Genomic DNA, 23,175 nt, shown 5'->3' on the forward strand with positions numbered 1-23,175 from the left:
GGTAGTAAAGTAAGAAGAGCAGAGACACACCAAGCTCAGAGAATCACTGAACAGTGTACTCTTGTTAGCATGCCTTTAAAGGGACTAAAAAATGTAAATGTCATATGCAGGATACTGTAGTATTGCATAAATAAAAAATAACCACACAAAAAAATCGCACAAATTATTGTGCGTTTAGACTGGTCATGCGATAAAATTTTCCACAGATTTAATTACGTTACAGACTGAAATACATATGCAGTAGATTGCTTTTTATTTTTTTCATCCTAACTTATATATGACTGAATCCATCTCCGTTGATACAGCCATATCATAATCACCAATAACACAGCTCAACACAAATAATCCAAAAGTATTCATCCTTCCACGGCATTGGACAACGTATACACCAATGAGTCAATGTTGGTCCAAATTCATATTCTCCATCATTACTTTCCCCTTGCAGCCTCTTGCATGTATGTTGATAGAAGATTTCAACGATCGTCGTAGACTGATAAACCAGAACACTGTTGAGCTTGTGCCGTGTCAAGAAAAGAAGATGGGGTCCGGTACACAAGCCGGCTATCTCCAGATCGGGTCTCAAATTTTTTAACCTAAAGGGCGAATTCTACTATGTCCAAAAAAGGAACTTAGATGCAAAAATTAAGAGTTTTTGTAATTTGTACGTAATTATTAAATGCCAATATGTGCCAAGCGCTACGGCTCTCTTGCCAGGGTAGCCATGTTGATGACGTCATAGTTCATCCCATCAACCTCTGGAAGGTCAGCCATGATGAAACTATGACGTCACGAGGCAACATCTGACATTTAAATGTACATACAAACAAAACTAAGCATCCCATGGGTTACAGCAGAAAATGAGCACAGCAAATCACAGAATGCACACCTATGATAGAAAGGTACTGGGTAAAACTGTACATTCCGCATCCGAACGTTTATAACAGTATAAGGAAGGGAACACAATGCAAATAACCGGCGTAAACACAACGCAAACAGCCTGCATACCTATGATATACATTCACCTCTAGGACAAACTTTACCTTCCGCAGCCCACCCGGTATATAACATTATACGGACGTGAAACGAATATACATTGTACGTGGAATTCCTTGTAGAGCAGGAATGTAGGCCTAGGGCCGCCCCGCCGCTTCGAAACAGTATAAGGAAGGGAACACCATGCAAATAGCCTGCATAAACGCCATGCAACCTGCCGGCATACCTATGATATACATTTACTTCCAGGCAAAACTTTACCCAATGGGCATAACATTATCTGGACGTGGAACGAATGTACATTGTACGTGGAATTCCCTTTCGAGGAGAGATGTAGGCCTAGGGCCGCTCCGCGGCTTCGACCCCGCTACAGTACATGGCACATGCACACAGTACCAATAGGAAGTAGTGTGTTCTAACGGTACTTACCGACTAATACAGACGGTCCTTTTGGTATCCATTGCAGGTACGGCCGGCCATCGTCTACGAAGCCAGCTAGCATACGTTAATATAACAGCACTCACGGGGTTCGTTCCATCGCATAACACAACAAGCCTTCAAACACATCGGCACAAGACTTCCACAACAACTATAACTACAAGAACAAACATACACGAGAGAGGTGTTGCCACCGACTACTTCTAAATACAAGCTCGAGACCTGCTGTTTGCTATATTGAAACTTGCCATAGTATATCACAAGTTGGGATACATAACATAACAAAATTTCTTCATGACAAAGGCCCATATCAATAAGACGTACACCAGTTTCAGAATGTTCTCGAAGATTACCTTACGCAACTAAAATTCAACATAACTTAGAAGCAAAGGAACTGCACAGAGGACAGAAGAATGGAATCTATATAGCATGAATTGAAAATTTTAAAACAAGTGTCTACCTATACGTACCATTTTAATGTGTTGAAACTTTTTAAATGTTATATATTTTGGCCTGTGTGTTTTTAATATGTTTTACATAGTCATGTTCTATTTGTAACCTTTTACCCTGACTACTGATATTTTAATTATATGCTATTGTATACATTTCCATCCCCCATTAGACATCCGGATGCCTAATACAATAACAACTTGTGTATTGTCTAATGGCTAAACAAAACATGTACTAGCTGATGATGGCCGTTAAAGGGCCGAAACCGGTACTAGCTTAATCTATTAAAATAAATTGTGTATTGAATGGTGGAAAAACACATTTCTTATCTATACAATAATACACCTACAACACACATAAACCGCCACGGAATGTATGAATCAGTCGTTCCGGGGTTAAGTACATGATATCGCACAATGTGAATATACGAGCCATTAAGGAAATAAATATCCGAAACGTGCATTGACAGTACCGGCACAGGTTTCACGACCACGTGGTAATGGCGACTGGAGCTCCCGCGAATCAATGCCCCTCCACCTTCAATCTACATATCGTCAGAGACGTACCAACCTCAGGAACCTAACCACCTGGCGATAGAGGACATGCCGTGACGACGTATGGAACGGCTGCCTGTTTCAACAGCATTGAAGCAGAATGCACGACGTTCACATAATATAATAAGCAGCGTACTCACCTTCTACTCCTAACAGCACTACTTACCTTTTGATTGGCGACGAACGGACATCATATGATTATTGTTTCCCGAATAGTTTTAGGCCCACATCTCACCTCTACAAGGACTTCCAAGTAAGATTTGCATTATTTCCACTTCCTTATAATGTTATACACGTTGGGCTAGGGAATGTATAGGTTTACTTAAAGTAAATGTATATAATAGATATGCATTCCCGAATAGTTGTACCTAAACTATTCACACGTTGTATACGCCATGATTATGCATTTTCTGCCATATTCCTTCATGTGCCATGGATATGTACATATTTCGATGCACCCACACACATCGGGACAGGTGGTTTTACGCCCCCTTCGTTGCGCGCTGAGGGGTTGGCGGCCCTGTGTGACGTCACAGCTCCCGTCGCCATTACCAGGTGTACCACATGAGTTATCTATAGAGGAACAGGGGGGCGTGACGTCATAATTATGACATCACGATCATTTTTCTTGTCCACGGTGAAATGCTAAATAATTAAATTGGCGGCGCATGCGCAGTAGCAAAAATTCGGACTTAGTTTTCGGATATTAATTCCCTGTCTCTCTCTTACACCCTGTGAAGTCAGGTATGACGTCATCACCCTTCCGTCACCAAGTAAACATGGTCGCCATGTGCTCTACCCGTCCTATATAGTGTCTTCTTCAGTGTTCTATATGGCAGGTAATAATGCAAAAACCTAGTATTTTCGCACCTCAACTCCTTCCTTGTAGCCTAATGGACATATTTAACAGCATATGTCGGCGCCTACGAGTGAACTGGCGATAGCCGGCTTGTGTACCGTAACCAGAAGATGAAACTCCCTGAGTCATAAGTTATGAATTTCATTGTGGTCCGTATTGACAATTGATCACTATCAATTTTTAGAATAGGTGGACCCTTCCTACCCTTTGATAGAAACACTTTACGTTTTGCAGAGAACTTTACTCCACGTTATCAGAAGAAAATCTCGACTGATCACAAGGAAGACTTCTCTACAATAACGAGGGCTTGAACTTAAGATTGCTTTAGTGTTGGTTGCTGTAGTGGTACACTCATTTGTCACCAGGTTGCGCACTGTATGCTGGCACAGCGCCAATATTCCAAGCAGGAAATGACAACATTAAGGCTGTGCGATCAGTTCTGCTGTCAGTCCGGAGGCAAGTGATGGCAGCACCGTCGCCGCTCGCTAGCTGTTGCATGTGTGTTAGTGATGTGCACTACCCTTCCCTCACCCCCTTCTGCTCTTACTTTTCATTCAATGTCTGTCTTTCTCTCTGTTTGCGTTGCCTTGTTTCTGAGGAACACACACCATACCTGCTTCCCGAGCCTTAAGACCGCCTTGTATGCGCACTGCCGTCCAGCACACACATCCCCTCTCCAAAAAAAGTCTGCGTGTTATATGATGATAAGATTGTCATACATTCCGATTGTGAAGATTACAATTCAAAGTTCTACTGATCATAAACATTATTTATTCGGCGATTATAACTTAACATTCTATAAACGAAACACAAGCGTAGGTTATTATGAGCAAATATTTTTCTGAAAAAATATTTCAGATTTACAAAAATAATTTACATACAGTAGAGTCTCGCTCAACCGACCTTCGCTTATCCGACACTCCGTGTTATCCGACACTGGTAGTCTTAATTTGAACTTTAGGTGGATGCAATTCTGGGACACGGGGTGTGGAGGGTGCGACTGTGGGACAAGCACTGGCAGTCATGCGGTAGGATTGTTCAATGTAGTATTGGTTGGGTGCGGATGTTATACAGTAGTTTTCATATCCTCTGTGAGTATGGCAAGTAAACGTAAGAAAGTGATTGTTTCTGTGGAAGACAAGTAGAGTGGGTTAAAGAGACTGGACAAAGGGGAAACTCTCCAAAAAATGTTGGACGTGTTACAGTGCGAGACTGGAAACATACGAGGGAATAAATTGAAAAGTGGTGCTCTACGAGAGTAACAAGTGATGCACTGAAAATTAGAAAAAAAAAAAAAAAAAAAAAAAAAACAACGAAAAATGTGAGTACGAAAAAGTAAGTGAAGCACTATTTCTTTGGTTCACTAAAAACCAGGAAAAGGGCTTGTCAATATCTGGTCCCATTCTGCAAGAAATGGCGGTGTATACCCAGGAGGAGTTTACTAAAGGGACCCTAATTTTACTGCTAGTGCTGAGTGGCTTGATCGGTGGAAAAAACGGTACGATATTGGGCAGCTTAATATCTGTGGAGAAAAACTGTCAGCTAAATCCGATGAGGTTGTGAAATTTAAAAGACAATTTCAAGAAATAATTCTTGCTGAAGGATTAACCGGTGATCAGATTTTTAATTGTGTTGAGACTGGGCTGAATTTCAAGATGCTTACATCAAAACTCTTGCAGCCCAAGCCAAGACGTCTGCACCTGGTTACAGGCGTAGTAAGAAAAGAGTACTGCATCTACTGTACAATTGAATTAATAAGTCAATAAATAGAGTCCCGTAAAACATAGTACATAATACACTATAGCCTTCCTGTTTGTTTCAGTTCATTTTCAAAGTTATTCCGTATTATCCGACATTTTCGGTGATCCGACGTACTCCAGGTCCCGTTTAAGTCGGATAATCGAGACTACTGTATGTGCTATATTATCCATCTCAGAATATTAAATCACATCCATTTTTGAAGAATTTTCAAGTCTTTTGCCATGTAGAAAATGAAAAGGAGTAAACAAAAAAAGGACTTGTTAAGAGACCAAAAAAGTCACTGAAGTCTTAGTACTGTACAGACAACATGCAGTTACCCATACCTATACCATGTTACTTCACTGATAGATTCTAGAGAATATTATATGTTCATCAATTCAAGGTTCATATAAGGATGTCTATCTCTTCTCAGCATAAATAATAAGAGTAAATTGAGGAAAATTAGTTTTCTCACACATAAACCAATTCAAATATTCTATCCTGTACAAATAAAAATGACATGTCCAATTAAACTCACCAGGAATGCTCCCACAACATCACCAACCATGAATGGCCTTCCGTAGTTCTTAAATTTGCAATCTGTTGAAGCTTTCCCAGTGCCACCGTAACCATATGATTGAGGTTCCTCACCTAAAAGAGAAGCCAGACTTAAAAATAATATTAATAATAACAATGCAGACGATGACAGTGTCGGAGAAGGTTATCCATGAAAGGGAAAAAGAACTTAACAAGAAAGGTTTTCTGACTCAAGTATACATTGGAGGTTCAAAGAACAGTGTCAAGATCATCTGTCTAGCATTTGCTGATGATGTAGCAATACTTTTTAGCAACAAAGATACAGCTGTAGAACATATAAATCTTTTGAAACAACAAGCAGAAAAGTCTAGACTTAGGATCTCCTTTGAAAAAACAAAGTACTTGACTAATATCCCCACACCTCCCCAATAACAAAAAACAAGGTATGGTAAGATTGAAAGAGTTAACAGCTTCAAATATCTCTGAGACTGTAACGATGGGACCTAATGAAAGAGAAGCAAATAACAGTATGCGGGATAGGATGGCCGCAACGTTTTGCAGAAGACATGACTGTATAACAAAGGGACAATTTCAATGTAAACTAAACTCAAGATAGTACAACACGGTGATTAAACCCGAATGTGTCTATGGAAGTGAATGACTCCAGGTTACTGGAAAGGCTGCTATGAGAGAACCTGACAAGTCTGAGAGGAAAATCCTTTGAAAAATAACGGGCCCAAAGATCGTGGCTGGACAATACAGGTTGCAAGGTGAGAGAAACTATATCACAAAAAACCGAAGGACTGATGGAATCCATCAAGAAGCAGCGATTCAAGTTATATGGCTATGGCCACCTATTTAGGATGTTGACAAGAGGCTGACTAAGAAATTTTTCAACCATACTTGATAGTAGACCGAACACACGTGATAAGTGGTCCAGGGAGGTCAAGAAGGACCCCCCCCCCCCAAAAGATAAAACCCTAACGACATTGTTAACAGAACCGACACCAAATCAATAACTTCAACGGATTTTGTGAAGAACAGAACAGCATGCAGACGGCAAAAAGGAGACAGGCTGCCAGAGAGAGAATGCAACGATATTGAGTTGCAGAGAAATGTGTAAATGTTGCTTATTTTGACCTCTAATGGCTTTAGTCTGCAGAAAAGAACTTAAGCCTGTTTGACAAGCAAAAATACACCACGCAAACCAACTCTCCCAATAGAACTACTTAAAATGACCGGAGTCATTATACATACATGATATAATGGTAAAGCTGAAAATTAAAGATGCTACAGTGCTAAGTAATCCAGCTACATCTGTGAAACAATATAAAAACGACGGGCCCTTGTTTTCTGTGTGGCACCATTGACAGAAGAAGATAAGAAAACTTACCACCTGTTTGAAATTTACTCATTTGAATAAGTATTTACTTCTTTAAAACAGGAAATAAGGTAATATCAAATAGAATAATGTAAATACGAGTAAAATCTGATTCGTAACTAGCTTGAATCTTGCATTCACACTAAGCTCTATTTAGTCGCATAGTAATGCAGAGAGGACACGGATTATTCATAAAGGTGACAAGGGTCTTAATCAAGTCCAAAAGTAAACAACATTTCTGTATTAAGCAAATTACCAGGGTACAACAATACTCTACATTGCAATAATGAGAAGCTTATGATGTCTCCATCTATTCAGCCATGCCACTAAATTGAATTCAAAATCAATCCAGCCTGAGATACTGGCCTGAAGTTACACAAATTAATTTAAATGTTCTACCTAGTCTCTTCGAAGAACAAATGCTAAGTAAACCATTAACTCACTGTCTAATTGGAGGCACATAAATGTTCCTGCCATAAACCCACCTGCCCCCGGGTGGTGGCAAGTTTCAGCAATTCACCTTCCTTGCAGCTAGAAAGCTGTCGACCAAATACAGTCTAAACTGGTTATAATGATTCCGAAGGGACCGTCAGTTAATGGTCGCTATAGCCGATAGTCACGCACACCGGTTCTTTTTCTTTCACCAAAAATATATCAAGGCTGCACACTCACATGGTTAATTAACAGAATAAAGTAACTACTTCAAACAACATAAGTGAAATACATACTGTATTTGCAAAACAGTAATTGTGGATTAAGACTGAAAGGAATTTTTCCTTTTAATGTTTACACAGTGAGTACAGCACTATTTCAGCAAAATATAACAAGTGAGGAAAGAAGTAGCAACAATGTAAATTGATCAATAATGTCACATACTGTCTTGGCTAAATTACTGGGATGTTCTCTCTGTTCTTCCAAATTATAGAAATCATTGATCATAATATACATGATTCCTTCGCGATGCTGACGTTTGTTTTCCCATTTTTTAATCACCATATGTTGTTAATTTTCACTTTACAATGGCGAAAAATGAAAGTATCCTCCTATTCAATACATCATATATTCCGTCATTAGGTCTAATGACGGAATATATGATGTATTGAATAGGAGGATACTTTCATTTTTCGCCATTGTAAAGTGAAAACCGTCAATACGGAATGATTCTAATATCTTGTAATGTATATGTTGTTAATGTAAATAAAACTAATGTTATGGTTGTAAGCAAATCTAAAATGAAGCCAGAGGCAAAGCTCAGAATTGGAATTATTTTAATAAAACAGGTGCACAAGTTCTGCTACTTAGCATCAGTTATTACCGATGACAACAGATGCACTGTGGAAATAAAAAGAAGGATTTCCCTGTGTAAGAAAGCCTTTGAGAAGAAGAAGCAGCTCTTACTAATAAATCCTTAAATACTGAACAAAAGAAATTATTTATCAAAACGTTCATTTGGAGTGTGCTGCTATACGGCTGTGAAGGATGGACTCTCTTGAAGGACGACGTGAAACGACTAGAGGCAGTGGAAATGTGACTATGGAGGAAGATGACAAGATATAGCTGGATTGAAAAGAAAACTAATGAAGCAGTGCTTAGAGAAATAAACACCCAGAGACATTTAATAACAACGATAAAAAGGAGAAAAGCGCCAGTTTTCGGTCACACTCTCCAGCATAACAACTTCATAAAGAACTTGTTCGAAGGCAAGGTGATGGGAAAGAAAGGCAGAGGGAAACCACGGAAGAAGATCACTGAAGAGGTAGTTGAGATGATGGGATGCCAAGGTTATGGAGAGATGAAAAGGATCGCAGAGAGAAGAGATCAATGGTTGCAGCGACAAGGCGAAGCCTTTAGATAATGGTGATGATGTTGTGCGACTTCAATATTAAATACTTTTCCTTTCTTCTGCGACATCTTTACAGCGATGCTTACCTTGGCTTTTAAACTGACAGACTTGTTTGAAATCTACGATTTACTGAAAACAGGAGTCTGAAAATAAGCTTTTTGCGAGCGGCTTTACGTCGCACCAACACAGATAGGTCTTATGGCGACGATGGGATAGGAAAGGCCTAGGAGTTGGAAGGAAGCGGCCGTGGCCTTAATTAAGGTACAGCCCCAGCATTTGCCTGGTGTGAAAATGGGAAACAACGGAAAACCATCTTCAGGGCTGCCGATAGTGGGATTCGAACCTACTATCTCCCGGATGCAAGCTCACAGCCGCGCGCCTCTACGCGCACGGCCAACTCGCCCGGTGAAAATAAGCTTTATACTGTTGTCCGCAATCCCCAATACAACATTGGAGGTTATAGTCTATACACTTCTCCAATAATGTGAAAAAAGGCTCAAGTTTTATACGATATGGCATAATAAAGTTTTAAAATACAGTGCTTATACAGGATTTGGATGGGACCATTAGATTTCGCTGTTATATACAAAATGTCGTCGCAGTAAATCGAATGCATACAAAATAGAAACTATGTTGTGGAGCGCTTCCCGCTAGGCAATAGCTTTTTTATGGAGTTAAAAAGGTGGTGTTTCGGGATGACCACTAGCAACCTAAGTCTGATTTCCCTGTATACTGAGATTTTTGCTGAAGTTAATTTAGTGAAACATGGTACAGAAGAGTGATGCTCATACTCTGGGATCATCATCTAGGAACATGTTGAACAAACACTTACAATGTCATGAAGAACTTGAAATAAATGACCGTAAGTCAAACAAGCTAGGACTTATAATGAAGAGCCGATCCGTGAAGTGGGTTATCAGTATCCATGGTACAGAACCACTATAAGAAACACTGCAACCTATGAAAATCAACTACATTGATCACAGCAAGCCATCAATCACTCTTCAAACTAACACCAGTGCTCATCAAGGACCTTATTCTTGAATTTGGCGTGAGTGAGCTTCCAAGCTTCTAAACATGCCCCTAACAAAAATGTGTCAGTTAATGCGAACGACAGGGAGCATGACCAACAAATGGCGAATAAGTTAATATGGGAAGGGCACCTGATTCAGAAAGTGATTGAACCAACTAGAGGGAAGAACATTTTTTTTTTGCTAGTTGCTTTACGTCGCACCGACACAGATAGGTCTTATGGCGACGAAGAATATTCTGGATGTGGTGCTGGTAAAACCAGATGAGCTCTATAGAGAAACCGAAGTAATAGATGGTATTAGTGATCACGGAGCTGTTTTTGTGGTAATCTATATATATAAAATAAGTATTCAGTCAGCAGTATGTACAGATTTTTGGTTACAAGGATAATGTCCAGATAGAGGAGGTGACTAATACTTAAGAAGTATTACAATTTACCTATGACAGCAATTACATTTACAGTAAGATACAAAAGTTGAAAACTAGAAAAGCAGTTTCATAGAAGGCAGTTTGAGTTTAGGAAACGTTATTCCACTGAAGCCCAACTTTTAGGATTCCAGCAAGATATAACAGACATTCTGGATTCAGGAGGTCAATTGGACTGTATCACGATTGACCTGTCTAAGGCATTTGTTAGGGTAGATCATGGTAGACTACTGGCAAAAATGAGTGCAATTGGTCTTGACAAGAGAGTGACTGAATGGGTGGCTCTGTTTCTAGAAAATAGAACTCAGAGAATTAGAGTAGGTGAAGCTTTATTTGACCCTGTAATAATTAAAACGGAAATTCCTCAAGGCAGTTCTACTGGATCTTTATGTTTTCTTATTATATATCAATGATATGTGTAAAGAAGTGGAATCTGAGATAAGGCTTTTCACAGATGTTATTCTGTACAGAATAATAAATAAGTCACAAGATTGTGAGGAACTGCAAAATGACCTCAATAATGTTGTGAGATGATAAACGGGGATAAAAGTCAGGTTGTGAGTTTCACAAATAGGAAGAGTCCTCTCAGTTTTAATTACTGCGTATGGGGTAATAATCACATAAATATGATTGTAAATAAAGGGTACAGATCACTGCACATGGTTATGAGGGTGTTTAGGGGTTGTAGTAAGGATGTAAAGGAGAAGGAATATAAGTCTTTGGTAAGACCCCAGCTAGAGTATGGTTCCAGTGTATGGGACCCTCACCAGGATTACTTGATGCAGGAAATGGAAAAATCCAAAGAAAAGGAGCTTAATTTGTTCTGGGTGATTTCCGACAAAAGAGTAGCGTTACAAAAATGAAGCAAAGTTTGGGCTGGGAAGACTTGGGAGAAAGGAGACGAGCTGCTCGACTAAGTTATGTTACACATGATAATAATTCATTCTTGGGTCCGCATTGAAAGTAATTGTATTAAGTAACACTAGAATGTTTATATTGTTCTTCCACCTATTCAATACAATACAATCTTAAAAGTTAGGACTTTGTCCTTATCAAAATGAAAATGAAAACCTACAACCTGTTTTCCAGTCATTGACCGGGTCAGGGATGAAATGAATGAAACATATATAGGCTGTTATTACAATGGGGTCGCCACTCCCAAGGTGATTTATTAACGAGTGATAAATGCTATGAAATGATAATGGAGAGTGTTGCTGGAATGAAAGATGACAGAGAAAACCGGAGTACCTGGAGAAAAACCTGTCCCGCCTCCGCTTTGTCCAGCACAAATCTCACATGGAGTCACCGGGATTTGAACCACGGTATCCAGCGGTGAGAGGCCGACGCGCTGCAGTCTGAGCCATGGAGGCTCTCCTTATCAAAATATTAGCATAAAATTAATACATTAGATGGTACATGTTTCGCCTATAATTTGTAGGCATCATCAGCCATATTTTACCTTCCGAGCTGTCAGTGGAGAGATGGCGTGGGAGGACATCAGTAGACGAATAAGTTTGGGTGGTGTCTTTAAAAGTAGGAAAGACCACAATATGAAGATAAAGTTGGAATTCAAGAGGACAAATTGGGGTAAATATTCATTTATAGGAAGGGGAGTCAGGGATTGGAATAACTTACCAAGGGAGATGTTCAATAAATTTCCAATTACTTTGCAATCATTTAAGAAAGGGCTAGGAAAACAACAGATAGGGAATCTGCCACCTGGGCGACTGCCCTAAATGCAGATCAGTAGTGACTGATTGATGTTCAGAAACTCAGGAATAAGTTCCCAGTTTCCATAGCAAATGGAAGTGTCATTCAAGTGTTATATATTTATTTCCTTGAGTCTTTTAGATGTGTGTTATCTGCGGAACAGGCCCGGGTCCAGTTCCTGGCAGTCTTTGCTAGTTTTGACCAAATCTACCGCACTGTTCTTCTTCGTTTTCTTAGTGTCAGTTCGGACATAATCATAGAATTCCCCATATCCTTTTAACCAAATCTACCGCACTGTTCTTCTTCGTGTTCTTAGTGTCAGTTCGGACATAATCATAGAATTCCCCATATCCTTTTGAGAATCTCAGTAAAAGTCTTTAACTGGTAGTTGATTATATCCCGACACAATAAGAACGGCAATAACACATTTCATTTCTTCAATAGAAACCTTGGGATCAGGATCGTTACAAAAAAGAGCATATTTTGTACACTGATCCACATGAAATTCTATGTCACTGTCCACAAAACACTCATATATTTCCAAACTGGTCATGCCCTCATATCTCTGGTAAATAGGTTCCGGGAAAAGTTTGCTCAGCTCTTCCATATCACCTTCAATCCATGTTATATTTTCTAGCCCAGGTCTGCTCTTGGTAGCTTCTTCAGGATTTGAAAAACCAGTGTCATCAACGGAATCTGTTTCAATATGCCCTGTGTTCGAAACAGCAGATTCATTCCCATGGAGAATTACTTCAGCTTTTAGAATCAGCTGACGACCACTTAGATTATCTAGATGACATCCACCATCTTCATCTCCGGAATCCTCATCTGTTAGTATGTTGCCGTCTGGAGGCTCAATATATATATATATCATACTGACATCAAGATTATCCATGTAGCCCTTTTCAACGGCCTCTTCTAATGCAAAGCCAGGCCTGGAAATAAATAACATCCCTGTACATATGCTAACAATATTTGTCTCCCATAACCTGCTCGCGTTACCGTATGGTAACGGCAAAAGTCTGCATGTCCCAGGAGCAATAGAAACTGGTTTTTTAGTAAACTTCTATTATAGGATAGTAAGATCATGTTTCTGAAGTACATATACAGTATAAAATAAGTAAAATGTTCATAAGCAATTGGTAGTATTTAACACTTACTCAAACCGGACATTCATTTTCTATGTGTGGCTGGGCTGTATCACTTTTACCGCCATATGAACACATCTCAAACTTCAAAGCGGAATAATAGTTATTCTCCTGTGTAGCATAACACTCAAAGAGTAATCCATTATAGCCTCAACAATGGTGCATTAAAATGTAGCATTGTAGCCAGTTTAAACAAACACTGACAGGTGTTACCATATGGTAATGCAAGCCGTTCGTGGGTGAAACAATAAAATAGATAATATGGATTTACTGTCCCTACTGAATTTTCTTGTACCTCACTTGCACTCAAGAGAACGCAGCAAGTTTAGGACTGCAAGAGCTCTGACAACCGCCCACAACCATTCACCAATCTATAGGTTATGTAGCAACTATAATGAAGTGGTTAACATAGACAATAACTTGGACTTCGACATGTCAATATCTGTGTTCATAAAACTTTTGCAGCTACACTGCCACAAGACTAAGAATTGACATCCCACTGAAAGCTATCAGAAAGTTATTGTAGGTACCGAATAATTGAATGAATAATTCAGTTATTAAGAATTGTATTTTTAGTTAGTTAAGATCGCAGACTTTGTATCAATGTAATTTAATAAGCACTTTAAAGATGTTTAGGTTTACTGTCATTGGGGTTTACTACTCTGTTGTAAACCGGCAATTAAATAAATAAATTATCATCATCAATGTCCGACTCCAGTCGCCCAGGTGTGCTTAACAAGCCTCCTCCACTCCTTTCTGTCCTTCCACTTTTCCTGCTAAATTACTTCCGCCACATCCGATCGAGCTTCTCTAATATCCTTCCAGATTTGATCCATCCAACTTCTTCTCGGTCTTCCAACTGGTCTCTTTCCCTAAACTTCTCTTTCCAACTCCCTTCTTGCTACCCGTTCCTTTCTCATTCTGTTTACATGCCAGAAAACATCTCAGTCTTGCTTTCTGTATGTTTTGTACTAATGGTTCCATATTTAGCTCTTCTCCGACTTAAATATTTTGAATTCTATCACTTCTTGTCTTTTTAACCGATGTTCTTAAAAATTTCATTTCTACTCCTTGGATGTTGCTATCTTTCTTTGTTAATGGCTTTATGTCGCACCAACACAGATAGGTCTTACGGCGACGATGGGATGGGAAAAGCCCAGGAGTTGGAAGGAAGCACCCGTGGCCTTAATTAAGGTACAGCCCCAGTATTTGCCATTGTGTGAAAATGGGAAACCACGGAAAACCATCTTCAGAGCTGGCGACAGTGGGTTTAGAACCCACTATCTCCCGGATGCAAGTTCACAGCCACGTGCCTCTAACAGCATGGCCAACTCGACCGGTGATCTTACTATTTTCTCCCTTATTAGTTACCGGTGTTTCGAGTCCATATGTTAGAATATGGTATGAAATACTGTATATATAATGTTAATTTCATTCTCTTGGGTACTCCCGTCATCCCATAAAAGCTCTCTGACCTGATAAAATGTTGTACCTTTACCTGGTCTGTTATTAATGACAGGGTTGATTTCATTACTGCCATTAATAATGCAACCCATATATGTACCGGCCATAATTTATTATAAAGATGAATTTGGACTGAAGGAATTAAAGTGACAGGATTAATGATAAAAGCTCGAGGGACTATTCCTAGTGAATTTTTAGAAGCAGTTTAATTTAGAGGTTTTGGAATTACAAACTATGCCTTTGTTAGCTTTACAAGGTTGGAATTTCATTACTGAGAAATCAATGCTACGTGGTATAACTCATAGTTCAAAGACATTATGAAAATAATGTAATCAACAAAATTATTGTAAATCAAAGTTATAATTAAATGTGTTTCATTATGCTTTGTTCATTTGGGCAACCTTCAACTGAGGGGAGTTTTGTAAATATAATAAAGTTTTGTTATTGAAATAATTATAATTTTAGGTCTCTAAACATACTTACCATTACACACTATTTCTGATAGAAATACATGGTGTATTTCATTTCAATCACATTGAAACTCTCAACAAAAATGTAATAAATAAGTTACAGGACCAATAACTTACCCAACTGCATTGAAGTAAGAGTAGTGGACCATCCCACTCTTAAAACATGAGGAGTTGGTTCATCTTCAAGATGTGACACATCACAATTTTCCAGTAACTGCAACAATACAAATTATTCTCATTAAGAACAAAACTTGAGTATTGAATGAAACTGAATTATTGCAAAAAAACACTGACACCAGAAGATACCAGTCATGGTCCACCTAACACCCCCTTCTCTCTCTCTGTAGACAGCTGTGTCTTCCAGTATTCATCCATAAACCAAAACCCTCCACAAAGTAACTACATACTGCATGCAGCAAAACAAACTGCACTGAAATTATTGTTCAACCGCTGTCCACATTTCCCTAGCAATGAAGTGTTTATTTATCGTATATGTTTGACGAATTGTGAATTCAGTGTAGTGTCAATTTCTGCAATTATGGTTCTCACAACAGAGGAGAAGGTGTTAATTGTGGAACATTACTTTCGATCATACAGAGTGGCCATAATAACAGCCCCAGAATTGGCCTGGCGTAACAATGGGGAAACTACAGAAAAACCATATTCAGGGCAGCCGATGGTGCATTTCGAACCTACGATCCCCAGAATGCAAGTTACACCTATATGGCCTCCTCAAATCATTCAGTTACACAATACTGTAGTTTCATCTTCCCTTCGCCGATGCCATTTAGATAACACTCCCAGTATTAACACTAAAATCAAAGCTACACTGCCTCGTATAGCCTTCTGAGCAAAATTTCGCATACACCATGTACCATTTCAACTGTATACCAGCCCTCCGGCCATTCTTAAATTTCCAACAGTACCAGGAATCTAACCTGGTCCTCCGAGGATGGCAGCTAACAGTGTTAACAATTACGCTATGGAGGCTGACAACAAAAGACACTGAAACGATGCTACACACTAGCCAAAGTGTACACTGGACTGAAAAATTACAACAGTTCAAATTCATTCCCCCACTCCAGCAGTCAATGATACTGACGGGATTACTAATCGGTCAACTTAACTTCATCTTCTTCCTTTTTCCTCCTGTAGGACAACGAAGCGCAAAATAATTTGTGAACCTCTTACCTAATGGGAGTTCACTGAGCACAAACTAATCTGAAAGCTTTGGCCTAATTTGACTATGCTGAAGCAAAGTTAAATGATACCACTCAACAGATTGTAAATTCTAACAAAACAACAACAAAAGTGGGGGATTTGTCCATTTATAAAGAAGTTAATAGGAGAAAAAAAGATTAAGCCATAGACATTTCCTTTGTATAATTTTTATGGGAATAAAACACAGCAATGCAGCAAAAGTATGAGATGAGGGGGTGTTAAAAGGTACTGCACTGTATTGAGTTAAGTTGGGAGAGGAAAAAAAAAAAAAAAAAAAAAAGTTTTGTTTATTTCATGTTTTCCATCTAGGAAAAGTCAATTTGTAATTATGTCAACAGCAAAAAATTATTAAGGTACAGCACCTAAAAATTCCTAGCTCTAGCAACTATTGGCATTAACGCATCTGACAAGACGCCAGAGATCACTGAAGTCGGTCTTAGTTTGATCACTGAGGAGAGAGAAAGCATAACTGCAAAGCGTCATTAAGTCAAAATCAAACATTTTCACATATTACGAATATCTGTACTATGAAACCTACACAAAATATCTTGTGACCCTGGGTAATCTACATGAACAAAAAGTGATAAAATGTTCAATTTAAAACCATATCCATGCCTAATTTGAAGAGAAGTTTACCAAAATGAGGAAGAGGAATTGTTTAGATGAGAAATTCATCAGTTATTGTGCAAATCGTCAGTTATTGTGTAGAAGGTACGGAGACAACATTCATGATCCAATCTTACAATTTCTCATAAAATATGAGAATACAACTGTTCAAAATGCACAGTACACCTGGCTGACTTATGATCAAGCATCTAAGCTGTTATATAAACCAATTTCGCCGATTTTGTTGGTTCTCAGACCGTCTCTCGTAACAACAATCATACATACATACATACATTATCGACTGTTATGCCTTTCAGCGTTCAGTCTGCAAGCCTCTGTGAATTTACTAAACGTCGCCACAATCCTCGATTTGCAACTAGTGTTGTGGCCTCATTTAGTTCTATACCTCTTACCTTTAAATCGTTAGAAACCGAGTCTAACCATCGCCGTCTTGGTCTCCCTCTACTTCTCTTACCCTCCATAGCAGAGTACATTATTCTCCTAGGTAACCTATCCTCCTCCATTCGCCCCGCATGACCCTACCACTGAAGCCAGTATATGCGTACAGCTTCATCCATAGAGTTCATTTCTAAATTAGCCTTCATCTCATTCCGAGTACCCTCCTGCCATTGTCTCCACCTGTTTGTACCAGCAATCATTCTTGCTACTTTCATGTCTGTTACTTCTAACTTATGAATAAGATATCCTGAGTCCATTCAGCTTTCGCTCCCGTAAAGCAAAGTTGGTCTGAAAACAGACCGATGTAAAGAGAATTTCGTCTGGGAGCCGACTTCCTTCTTACAGAATACTGATGATCGCAACTGCGAGCTCACTGCATTAGCTTTACTACACCTTAATTCAATCTCATTATATTACCATCCTGGGAGAACACACAACCTAAATACTTGAAATTATCGACCTGTTCTAGCTTTGTATCACCAATCTGACATTCAATTCTGTTGAATTTCTTACCTACTGACATCAATTTAGTCTTCAAGAGGCTAATTTTCATACCATACTCATTGCACCTATTTTCAAGCTCCAAGATATTAGACCGCAGGCTTTCGGCACATTCTGCCATTAAGACCAAGTCGTCATCATAGGCCAAACTGCTTACTACAGTAAAACCTTGTTAATTCGAAGTCGTTGGGACTAAAAAAATCAGACTTTTCGAATTACGTGATTTCGAATTAACCGCCAATTCGCAATTCAGAAGTACCAATCCTTGCCACATTACAAAATATTCTAAGGCCCATTACTGCATGCAGTTAACCTTAATTCACAGTTTATACCTTTCAAATGCCATGAAAAAAGAACTATTTCCAAAATGTATCCAAGAAGGTGCAATTACTTTCCTATGACTCTATCCTTGTACGATTTCAAACCATTGCACTTCTCTCGTTCTTCAGAAATGTAAACACTTGCTGCGTCACAAAGTATTCTAAAACCCATTAATACATGCATACCTGCCAACTTTTAGAAGCAAAAAATAGGAAGATTTTAATTCTTGGATTTCATCGCATATATTCCACCACGGTTTAGGTGAAAAAAGGTCAAGATAAAAGGCATACATATCTACAGTTACAATGCGAATTGACCATTAAATTTAAAATCTTAAACCTAACAAAACATAAAAATGGTTACAAGAAAATGTACCTAATCATTCTCATTTATGACACTTAAGCGAATAATAATATTTATGTCACACCGACACACGCAACAAAATGCATAACGTAATACCGTATTTTCTCGCGCATACCTGCCAACTTTTAGAAATCAAAAATAGGAAGATTTTTTAATTCTTGGATTTCATCAAGTGTATTGCGCCACGGTCTCGGTAAAAAGAGGACAAGATAAAAGGCATACATATCTACAGTTACAATGCGAATTAACCATTACATTTAAAATCTTAAACTAAGAAAACACAAACGATTGTAAGAAAACGTACCTAATAATCATTCTCATTTATGACACATACATACGAATAGTAACATTTAGACAGATAAGTCAAGAACTGACTACAACTTACCAAATGGTGAAGAATATACACATGTAGGTGATACAGAGACTGCTGTGTTTACTTGTTTAGCATTGAACTGGCAGCTAACTTTGCCCTCTTCAACAATGCACTGTCATACTGCTGCTCATAACACTTTCCACTTAGACTTGATTTGACCACCAACAGTTTACTGAGATTTTCGTCATTCAGAGATGATCGGAATTGTGTCCTCGTCTTTTTTACCTGGCTGAACAATCTTTCACACTCGGCATTGCTGTGTGGAATTGTCAATATTGAGAGCATTACTTTTGCGATTCTATCATATTTGAAACACCCATCTGCACCTCGTATATCCCCTATAGCAGACCAAGAACAATCTACTCTTTCTCCTTGCACAACAGACAATGGTAAATCCTCCACTTGGAGAGCACAAAACTGGCACTGTAATGCATCCATTGCTTCTTGTTCATCTTCACCATCTTTCACTGGCAATATAACAGGAAACTTTGAAACAAAATACTTTACAGCATTGAAGGAAGAAGCCTGCAAAGAATTTATCTGAGCTACTTGAGCATTAACAAAAACATCACTATTCAAATTAAATTTATGAATAATATAATCACAAACTGCAATAAAATAGTTCCTGACGTGCAAATAAAAGTTTTTCTTCTCCTCAGGTGCCAGATTTTCTACAAGATGAGATGTTGAACAGCCAATTACTAAATCATCATCCGCTTTCTGATTCTCTCTCGTGTGATAGACCACTTCTAAAACTGTAGGATATTTTTTTATAACCACTGGCTTAACAAACCTACACAGAATGTCCTTCAACATATCCGTCAGCATTGATCTTATGACATGAATCTGAGGTGCTTGCGACTGAAGAACTTTATTAGTTTTCTCAAATGTAGGGATGATAAATGCCAGAAATGAGCAAAATGCTTTATTAAAGTTTGAAGACAGAAAAAGAAATAGTCTCTCCTCTCGTGAAATACTGGCAGTGCAACTAGACTCCTTTATTTTCTTCACAGATGAGGATGAACTACTCTCAGCCTTCCTTTTCCCAGAAATAACAGAAGCTTGGTCTTGTACTCTACTGACACAAGGACCACGTTCCATTTCGGTATCTTCATGTGCCTTTAGCTTGGGAATTTGGAAATACTTCAGAGATGTGTCTGTGCCATTGGACTGCTTTACTTCATCCTTAAAAAAACTCTGAAGTGGCTCCCATTCTGAAATCAATCTTTCCAAATATTTCCCCAAGGATAACCAGCGTGTACACACATGCTTTAATATTTTTCTAACATCAGTTTGGTACAAAGCTTGATACATTTTGAGATGATCTTTTCTCTTTGAGCTTTTGTCTAAATAATAATAAATATCAATTAGCATCTGATCAATTTTGACAGGAAGGGAGTCTGCACCCTTCATGGCAGCCAAATTAATTAAATGACATGGGCATCTCATAATAATGTTTTCGCACTGCTCTCTTAGTTTAGCAGCAACACCGTTTTTTCTTCCCATCATAACAGGAGCATTATCTGCGCTAAAAGCTATACAGTTTGCCATCGGAACGTCATATCTTTTCAGAACATCCAGGAGCAAATTAGCAATATTAATACAAGTAGAATTGCCTTCCAAATTTTCCATGGATAGCAAACGATTTTCAATCTTTTTCAATTCTTTGTTGAAAAACGAGACGACGATAGGATAGAGCTTACTATCTTTATCATTGCTACCATCAGTTGAAATCGCAAAAGGTTCAGACTTTAAAGTCTGAATCACTTGACTATCTGCATCACGGGACATTTCATTAATTATGGCAGATGCTTTTTGTTCTAGCACACGTATATTTCTTCGCAATGTCTGAATCTGGGAACATCTTTCTGAACAATGGCCCTGCGTGGTCCGAACAAGACAATGCAAGGTTATGTTCGACAATGAACGCCGTGAACAAACATTCTGCTCGAGTGACTGCATCATCTTCCGTCCCACCTACAAAAAAATTACTTAATTTTTTGTTCCTTTCGAGACAGCTAGCACTATCTTTGTGTTTCTGTGTGACACTGTGGGCTACAATATCTGTTTTCCCTCCATGTGAGATATTAATATCACACGACACACGGAACAAAATGCATAATAGTTTCCTTTCTTAGACTGTAAAATGAACGGAAATTCAGTTTTATAGGTATCCCTGAACACTTGGAGATAACGTTTGTTATGTTTTGTAGTCATCATGTGAAGAGAAAATACCACAAACTGTCACAGACACAACTCTCTGAAATACATTGAAGTCATTACAATTATGAACTCTGGTCAACACAAAAGCACTGAAATACGCGAAACTACCACATACAAAACAAATCAATATGTCTCGTACATTATTAACATATGATTTCCACAGGGCGAAAAGCACAAAACCGCAAGAAAAAACACGTCTAAAACTCCACCGAAACTACGCACAGAAACAAGGGCGCGAACCACACAATAACAAACTCACTCTTTCATGCCGATCAACGGAGTCCCTAGTGGTCGCTAGTGCGCATGACCTTCTCTGACTCGTAAGACGATTGCCGTCCCAAATTCCCACCTGAAACAGCACACACGCTGCTGTAGTGAGCGGGAAATATGATACACGAAGCCGACGGATGATCCGCCCGCGAAATAAAGCATCAAATACCGGTAAATATGCTTAAAAATGAGGTTGCGGAAATTACACAAACACATAAGAATTCGTCCTAGGGGAAGAGTACTGACCATACTGGAGGTTATATTGGTCAAAAATAGGAAGAAATAAAAATAAATCGGAAAACCGGAAGATGAGTTAAAAATCGGAAAGTTTCCGGGTAAATCGGAAGGGTTGGCAGGTATGCTCGCGTAATTAACGCACTTTTTCGACGAAAAAAAACAGGCGAAAACTTCGGATGCTTAAATTATTCAAGGAATTCAGATACTTACAATCCATTTACGGTACATTTAAAAGATACATCAAATATAATATAAACACAATTGGTTCAACTTGTTTGCGGTTATCGTCACTTGGCGTAAAATTCCGGCGTGAGATAGACATGTGGGATCGAAGTACCGACACTGGAAAATCTTCCCATCACGAGTTGACACTACGACCTGAAATAAACATGAACTAATAAAAGTACAATTCATGTAATGTCATAACAATGACATACCGACAAGAAAAAAAAAACTGTCCAACATGAGAAGGACCGGGCATCGAAGGAGGGACCCTGCTACATTAGCCCAAACCATTCGTATCCAATCTTGTACGAGTGACGCGTCCATCCACCCTTCTTGTTGAATACGAACGTGGATCACTCGCGGAAATTCTGCTTAGGCATTGTTTTTTGTTTCAGAACAGCGTAAGGTGCAAGCTTTCTGCCATCAACTGTTACAGCAAGCACTGCAGTACATCGTTGTTTTTTGTTTCCGGTAGCGCGTACGATAACACTGTCTGTTCCTTTCTTAATAATGTTATTTGTTTTACGTCCCACTAACTACTTTTTAAGGTCTTCGGAGATGCCGAGCTGCCGGAATTTAGTCCCGCAGGAGTTCTTTTACGTGCCAGTAAACCTACCGACACGGGGCTGTCGTATTTGAGCCCCTTCAAATACCACCAGACTGAGCCAGGATCGAACCTGCCAAGTTGGAGTTAGAAGTCCAGCGCCTTAACCGTCTGAGCCACTCAGCCCGGAGTGTTCCTTTCTTATCGATTGTTCGACTTTGTGGCATATGGAAACTGATTGGCGTCTGAGCTGTGGTTCCCATATGGGAGATCAAATATTCCTTCACTTTACGCTTCTCAATCATAAAGCGACGAAAATGGTTTAAATCATTCGTCATTTTTTGGCATGCTGATATTCTTCATTGAAGAGGAAGTACATTTCTCTTCATAAAATTAATCAAGCCTCGGCTAACCATCAAACCTAAGACACTGATTCCATGTGCAGCGGCTATTGCTCATTCGATGTAGATGTTGATTCCCATAGGGAATCAGAAATAATTGTTCCGAATGAGTAAATTTATAATACCAATATAAATGGCCCGTTATTGGACATTATAAATTTTCCAGCTAACTCATTCCTGGTTGCCAGCGTTTCGCCCCCGTGTGCTAGGCTGTGCTCATCAGTTGGCACCTAGCACACCCACCAAGACGCTGGATAGTGTATACCGTGGAGGCCACTGCGCAGGCTAATTGTAGTCACCGGCAGTGCCAATGCACTATGAGAGACATTGTCTCATTATCAAAAATTGATGCCTGCTTGGCCATCAGATGATGTAGACGTTGATTC

The 23,175-nt window shown here is 39.0% G+C and overlaps 1 protein-coding gene across 1 annotated transcript in view; it reads right to left on the reverse strand.

Annotated features, from left to right (window-relative positions):
- LOC136877508 (heterogeneous nuclear ribonucleoprotein U-like protein 1) overlaps positions 1–23,175 on the reverse strand; it is a 242,595-nt gene that overhangs the window by 150,668 nt on the left and 68,752 nt on the right. Inside the window, exons 6-7 of the mRNA XM_067151617.2 lie at positions 15,163–15,259; positions 5,573–5,685 (exon numbers count right to left, since the gene is read on the reverse strand). Coding sequence (XP_067007718.2) covers positions 5,573–5,685; positions 15,163–15,259 — 210 coding nt within the window. The remainder of the gene's footprint in view (positions 1–5,572; positions 5,686–15,162; positions 15,260–23,175) is intronic.

This window comes from Anabrus simplex, chromosome 7, assembly GCF_040414725.1.
Source record: "Anabrus simplex isolate iqAnaSimp1 chromosome 7, ASM4041472v1, whole genome shotgun sequence".
NCBI lineage: Eukaryota > Metazoa > Arthropoda > Insecta > Orthoptera > Tettigoniidae > Anabrus > Anabrus simplex.